The sequence below is a fragment of the Squalius cephalus genome, assembly GCF_949319135.1.
Source record: "Squalius cephalus genome assembly, chromosome: 12".
NCBI lineage: Eukaryota > Metazoa > Chordata > Actinopteri > Cypriniformes > Leuciscidae > Squalius > Squalius cephalus.
In genome coordinates this window covers 3,452,240-3,459,952 of record NC_137133.1, presented here as the reverse complement: position 1 = coordinate 3,459,952, position 7,713 = coordinate 3,452,240, and the positions used below count along the sequence as shown (strand labels likewise).

At 34.5% G+C, this 7,713-nt stretch overlaps 1 protein-coding gene across 1 annotated transcript in view; it reads left to right on the top strand.

Annotated features, from left to right (window-relative positions):
- The first annotated feature begins 6,382 nt into the window (after positions 1-6,382).
- Positions 6,383-7,713, top strand: part of kcnk2b (potassium channel, subfamily K, member 2b) — a 42,697-nt gene continuing 41,366 nt past the window's right edge. Inside the window, exon 1 of the mRNA XM_079889424.1 lies at positions 6,383-6,661. Coding sequence (XP_079745550.1) covers position 6,661 — 1 coding nt within the window. The 5' untranslated portion in view covers positions 6,383-6,660. The remainder of the gene's footprint in view (positions 6,662-7,713) is intronic.

Sequence of the window (7,713 nt, the reverse complement as noted above, 5' to 3'; positions counted from 1 at the left end):
GTAATCTAAAGAACTTTAAAAAACACATGGTGTTCAAAAAAAGGTTGCAAACTACTGAGCAATATAGCCCGACACAGACATCAAGAATCAGCATATGAATCTCAACAACGGTGACAAACAACAAAATAATCAGATAAAACTCTGAACATCACAAAACAAGCTACTAAAAATTTGCAACAAAAACAACAGCAAAAATAAAAGAAGATATAATAATAAAAGAAAATACTAAGGCAATTCAGCATAATTTATTCATGCTACAATGCATGCTGGGAGATAGTGATGAGTTTTGATTGATGGCTCCCATCATGCACTGCACTGCACATCATCACCGTTGTTGAGATTCATACGCTGATTCTTGTTGTCTGTGTGTGTCTGAAAGATACAATAGTTCAAACCTTTATTGTGCACAATGTTTTTAAAATTCTTTTGAGTATCACAACACAGCTGGATTATGTGCTGTAGAGTCACAGGGGTACTACAATCAATAATGTAAAATTAATAACCCATTTAATCAAAAATAAGGCTCTATATGAGCTCAGTGGAGAGGGTCACTACATGATGATTGCATCATCAGCAATATATAATAAACATCACCTGATTCATTTTATCTCTGATTTCCCTGCCATGACCAAAGTGTCTTATAAAAACAGTTACAGCAGCCAGAGATAAACTAATGTTACAAAGTCAAGAGCCCAACATAAAAGTGATCACTGATCACCATCATGGTAACTTCAAATTAACCAATAAATCATAAACATCTAAACCTCTGTTAATTCTCAAACAGTATGACAGAAATAAAGTGTATCTGGGCTGCGTTTCCCAAAAGCATCGTAAGCCTAAGTAGATCGTAAAAACGATCGTACGACTGATCTTAATATTACGGTCTGTTTCCCAAAAGCATCGTAACTTAAGTAGCACTTAAAAATCATCGTAGATCTACGAGTGCTCTGGAGTAATCGTAAATCCCCAAGTGCATCGTAAGAAGACAGAGTTATGAGGTCTCCTCCAGGACAACCGGCAGATTACACCTTTAACTTTATTCAAATGCAATGTGATTATAATATAAGGTTTTGATTGTACTTTATTGTACACTTATTACTCTTTTTTTGTTGTTGTTGTTGGTTAAATTAATGTATGAATAAAATTAAAAGGTCAGAAAACAAAACAACAAAAAAAATCTAAATAATTTAATCTAATAATTTTAATCAAAATAAAGGAATGAACAAAAAAATAAATAAAAGATGTAATATGCTTCAAAGACTGGGAAAAATAGGGATGAACAACAACAACAAAAAAATCTGTCAATGACTTGCTGACATGCACGAAAACCAGCCATGTATTGGGCATTTCTTGGTTGGCCATCATTGGTCCCACCACCTGTTTTACTAAATGTTGTCCTCTTCAGAGCCCTTTTCCTTTTAGCAAGGCTATAGCAAAGTCCTGCCACTTCTTCCTGACCTCCTTCCCTGATCTTTTAATGCCCCTAGTTACAGTCAGTTTTCTAGCAAAATCTTCCCAGATTTTTTGTTTTTGTTTATTTGTATGACTTCCCTTAAACCTGCTGAAAATAATATGTTTGTATAGCTCCACCTCCTCTAAAATTACCTTAATCTCCTCTTTCTTTAAAAAAAAAAAGGTTTTTTTTTTTGGTTCAGCCATTTTGCTGGTGTCTCCACTCGTAGATTTGTGCTTTTATAGATTATTGGCCTCGTGGAAAATGCACATCAGTTGAAAACAGTTAGGTTAAATATTTAAAATTGCAAGCGTGTGCTGAAATAACAAGCCATTCTACAAGGTGACATTTCAGCACTTGACAAACGGACAGCGACCCTTAAGTAGCACTTAAAGCACAGCTGCGAACGATCGTGCTAATTGCATTTTTGTGAAACGCACGTGAAATGAACACGAACGTTCGTAAAGTCCTTCCCAAATCCTCCTCTGATGAGATCTTGAGAGATTTAATGTCTTCTTTTATCTTCAGTTGATTTCATCTAAGGCTGTGGATGGAGTCAGTTGTAGTTTCTGTGTTTCTCTTTCATTATTTCTCGTTCCTTTAATGATTCTGCTTGTTAGCAGCAGGTGTTCTTCACTAATGCTCAATCATCACTTAATGAATCACTTAATTTTTTGACTGCAATGTATATCTTCTTTTAGTAACCTCAACTGAAATAACTTCAGAGTAGGCAACTCATAACTATCGGTTTCTAAATAATTTAAGGAATTAAGGTAATCTGTGTCCTCAAATGTTATGAGTTATCTATTGGATTTTACTTTGTGTGTGATAATGTGAGCTAGCAGTAACAGTAGAGTTCATTTAAAGTTTGTCATTTCAGTGGTTTTACTCAATATAGTGAAGTTTAAGTTATATAAAGTATTTGAATGCAGTGAAGTTTAATTGTATATTAAGGTATATCCTTGTTTTAGTGGACTCAATTAAAATAAGTTCAGAGTACTCATAACTATTGTTTTTTATCAAATTAATTGAACAGAGGTAATCAGTGTTTTGAGTAAGCTGAACTTGTTGGGTTTTAAAGTGTGCGGCTGATTGCTACTCCTGTTTAGAATGCATAATGTAAACATTCTTTATTCAAATAAAAATACTAAAATATGAAAATCACACACAAACCATCAACCATCTTATTTGTGTGTTTATTAGCTTCTTATTTCAAGTGTAGAAATGTTTCTTTGGTTCGTTATTCACAGAGCACAGGGCAAGGAAATGCACAGGACGGTGTCATGCAAAGGGCAGGATTATGGTTATGTTGACTCACGTACAATGATTGACAGCTGTAGAGATCAAATGAAACGAGTCATAAACTGATGCAAATTAGGCAGAGGAGAGACAGAACTCGCTCTGAACGCTCTTTCAGCTCTTCAGAGTGCATAATTCAGTGGGAAATAAATAAAAAGGGCATTCTATATGACAAAAGATTTTGCAAACATTGCAATAAATCAATATTTCTCCAAATATGCACACTTTTGAACTAAGTGCCAACGAATGCTGTCTGCATGTATGTGAAGACAAATAAACCACAGTAGACATGAGTGAACTCATATGAGTGTTGATATTCTATTTCAAATATCATACATTACAGATTGATTATTTTGCAATCCTGACATAAATTAAGAAATGAATGTCACTGCAACCTAGTTTTATCATAAACAGAGGTCAAATATCAAAGCTGGAGTCTTTAATCTTTCTAATATACTCAAGTGTGCCCAGATCGAGTGTGATGTTTAAAGATGCAGTGCATGTTTAACAATAATCTGGGGCCATCTGCGATCTTTGCCTATAAAGGGGTTTAATATCTATATCTAAAACACAAAACCACCACACAATAGCAGAGGACAGCACTCATTGGCTCATTCTGCTCTGTAAAAATTATTTTCAATGGTTTTGCATTTGAAATAATATTTAAACTTTATAAAATCATTAAAATAACATTACAAATGACTTTGTCAAAATCAATTGTTCATTTTATGCATCATATTTTGCAATATCACACTAGGATTGCAATGACACCTGAAAGTTATATTTTAAATGGGAGGCCTGAAATAAGCATTTATTTAACTATCGTTTATTTCAAATATCTATATAAACAAAAAATTGTGTTTGTGTGTAACCATGTTTAATGGAGTTAACATGGAAAATGTGCCTTGCTTTAGTGGAGACAAACTGACAATTAAAACAGACACATTTAAATGAAAGCAAGCTAATGGTCTTTTTTTTACTACTTACTAATGTGTTTCTATAATTCATATTTAGAAATGATAAAATCACTATTATAACATTTACAATCATATTTTATCAAAATCCATCACTTCATATCTATTTAAACATTAGTTTTGACAATTGTGCTACATTATGAGTAATGTGAAACCTGAAAATGGTGTTTTACAGAAGACACTTGCAGGAAACATTTTGTTACCCATCATAATATCTGTATCTAAAACAAAACGTGTGTAAGCATGCTTAGTCTAAATTCATTCTTTTGTGAATGTGTTTTAGCACATTCTCCATCATGGATATTTTATGGTGTCAGGCTGTCAGCCCCACATTTCGGGTTGGCCTAGACCTTAAAGGAACACGCCGACTTTTTGGGACTTTAGCTTATTCACCGTATCCCCCAGAGTTAGATAAGTCCATACATACCCTTTTCATCTCCGTGCGTGCCGTAACTCTGTCTGATGCACCCACCGCTAGCCTAGCTTAGCACAAAGACTGGAGGTAAACGGCTCCAGCTAGCATACTAATCCCAATAAGTGACAAACTAACACCAACATTTTCCTATTTAAATGTTGTGATTTGTATAGTCACAGCGTGTACAAATAACACAAATTCTCAGAAGGCGAAGCATTGCTACTTGGGCGGAGTGATTTGCTCGCAGCACCTGAGAAGCCCTGTGTAGTTTGGTTTGCTTAGTTTGTTTGATTACTGTTAAGTTTGGTTCTGTTCAGTTGATCCTTTTTATGGGTCCAGACCTGACTTTATTTCATTTCGTTTAAGTAATTTAATTGGTAACTTTTGAAACTTTTAAAACTAATTTTCTTTGTTTGGAAATCCTGCATTATTTGCCCTTGACTGCTTGGTCCCTCACACCCCCTGTGGTGAAAATCAAGTTTTTAATGTTGTTTATATTTCTATGTGGTGTTTTTTAATATGCTTTAAGACAAATCATGTGCAAAGTCATAAGTCAACACTATTGCTGAGTGTTTTCTCCTTAAAACTGCAGTGAACCAAAGACGGACTCAAAAACGTGGTTTGAAATCGCTGGTGTTTCTGATGTCACAAACTACCTTGTAACCAATCAGATCAACGTGTGATCGTCAACCAGTGGATCTCTGAGCTGCTGTGAGTGAGTGGAGGTGGGGCTCATTTGCATATTCATAGAACTGCGTATACTAAATGAGGCAACCTTTTATTCTCAACCCCGTAACGGACAAAATGGAATTGGTTTAAAAAGGATTTTACACAAAACTTGCAATAAAACAAACATCTACCTACATCTCATATGTCCCTAACAATAACTACAAATGTAATATGTATGATAATTCTCACATTTTTATGGGGCTGAAGTTAAAAATAGACAAATTGTTTGTCTGTGGTCTCTTTATTTTTGTAAAATGTTTAACTAAAACCATTTTATCGTGTTAGTCCTTAACATGTCAGGTAGGAATTAGCAAGAAATGCCTTCTTTTTTTTTGCCATTTTTAATCATCTTCCCTATTTTTTTTCCAAAAGAATAGTTGAGATTAGTGTGACGGGGTTGAAGAATGTAACCGCTTTGAAGGGAGACATTGCCTTCAATTTTATATTTTTTATTCTGTCCCTCTCTCATATTGTGCCTTTTTTTCTGGGTCAAAATATCTGCTTGCACAACAAAGTCTTTCTGCTGATGTGGCTGCAATTTCTGACATAGAATGCTTGTCAGTGTTTAAGTGGACACATTACATCAAATATTATATTTATAACAAAATTATGAGTTTTGGTAAGTAGCCTATATCTTTACTGAAACCATGACTATATATATATATATATATATATATATATATATATATATATATATATATATATATATATTTGTATTAAAATTATTCATAAATGAAGTGGGGGTGGAGTAGGGGAGTGGGTTAAGTGAGCAATCAGTTTGGTGAAATTAAAGGTAGGCCTAGTGTGTTTATCAAGATTGATGACAGCCGAACATAAGTTGACTATTAAAAAGAAAAGCTGAACATCAGTTCACAAATAAAATACATTTTTGAATTGTTACTGCCTTTATGTTTTGGAATAAATGTAAAAATGCTTAAAAGCACTAACTTGATGAGAGCTTGGTTTTAATAAATAAAACATTAATTACATTGTTAATGTTAAAATACAAAATATTTATTTATTTATTTTTATTTTTCAATTTTAAGCATAGTAATATAGTTAAGCAGGAAAATGTGACAACATTAAGTAACTGGGACATGATATAGCATATATGTATATATATATATAGAGAGAGAGAGAGAGAGAGAGAGAGAGAGAGAGAGAGAGAGAGAGAGAGAGAGAGAGAGAGAGAGACAGAGAGAGAGAGACAGAGAGAGAGAGAGAGAGAGAGACACACGGTGGGGGAAGGTTGACCAACCCTAGGGTAAGGCAAGATGCGATTCCTCCTTAAAGACACCTACACATCCCAGCATAAACGCTTTAACATCACATCAAACCACTATAATTTGAACAGGCAAGCATATGCAATGCATACTTTGACATGGAAGCCAGTTCGAAAATTAAATAGCCTATTGCCTTACCCTTACCAAATGCATTTTAATTTTAATTTCTGGATGGATTATTTCAGAACAGCACTGGAGCAGGGGCTGATCTGAGTTTAAGAGTCAAGAGCACAATTTATGCTCAGCCTGGTTGAAACCTACCATCACAGATCACGAACCGCTCTCGCGCGTCTTGCGTCATTGAAGTCTCTGATCTAGAGGAGGTGCGATTCGGTTCCCATCCGTCTCACTCATTCAACAAGCTGTACATTTCTGAGAGGCTCGGACAGTTTAACAGCAAAAAAAGATCTACCCTATCACGGATCAGAAGAAATGGAGTTGCAGAAATTGAACCGAACCGCTGCGACCACACGGTAACGCGAGTGTCGATGAGGAGAGGACTGAAGAAGTAAGTTACATAAACACCGGAACACAGCCGGCGTTATACATCAGATGTGTTATTATGCGTGTGTAAGTGTGTGTATGAGAGAGAGGGTAGGCTACTCGTGGGGTTTGATTTGATATAGTCTAGTCCTTATTTCAACTGAAGATAATAAACGAAATGATTAATATTACCCTACAAGATTAACCAAATCAGTGAATAATTTCCTTGGATAAAAAAGCAAATCTGTAGGCTACATGGGGGAAAAAACCTACTGGGCAGCCTTATGAAATGGTTCATAAATTATCAATGTATTGCGTATCACGAAGAGATGTGATGCATGCGTACGCTCCTATCATACCATATTTCAAATCATATCACCTGAATATTAGTTCGTGATAATTTGGAGAACTGTTTAACAGTAGTATTGATATGAGTGGGACATATAAATGCGATGTTTTGAGTTGGGGGTGCTGTGATTTTCTGGGGTGGATTTCTACTCAATAACAATTGTGCAACCTAGGCAATCCTGTCATTAACAAGACAACTTTTAAAAAAAAATTAAAAAAAATGGTGCAGTTAATTTAATATAATTTTCAAATTCATTCTTCAGAATGATAGACTGGAATGTTCAGGGTTTAATGCAATTTAATATATATATATAAAAAATAATTTACAAGCTGAAATGTAAAGCTTATGTTGGTAAAAGCATTTACATAAATTCTTGTTAAAACATGTAGGCCTATAGTATTTGAGGTGTACAGTTGTTTTAATCATCATTTTACAGTCATAGGGTTTAAGGCATATCATTGTAATTTCAACAAAGTTGTAAAAACTTCACACAGAAAATGTTATGTTATTTGGATATTATTTAAGTCTTGTGGCTATGCTATTAAAACAGTGAACACTTTGAATGTTTACAAGTATTCACTTGCATTGTGCCTCACTGACATAAATCTTTTAAAGGTTGTTTTAAGTCAGATTTTCATTTCAATGCCTTTCTCAAAAGTTGAAAATGCAAACCTTTTTTTGGATGGCATTTGGTGCAGACACCCTCAGCACGAATTGCTGTAATTTTT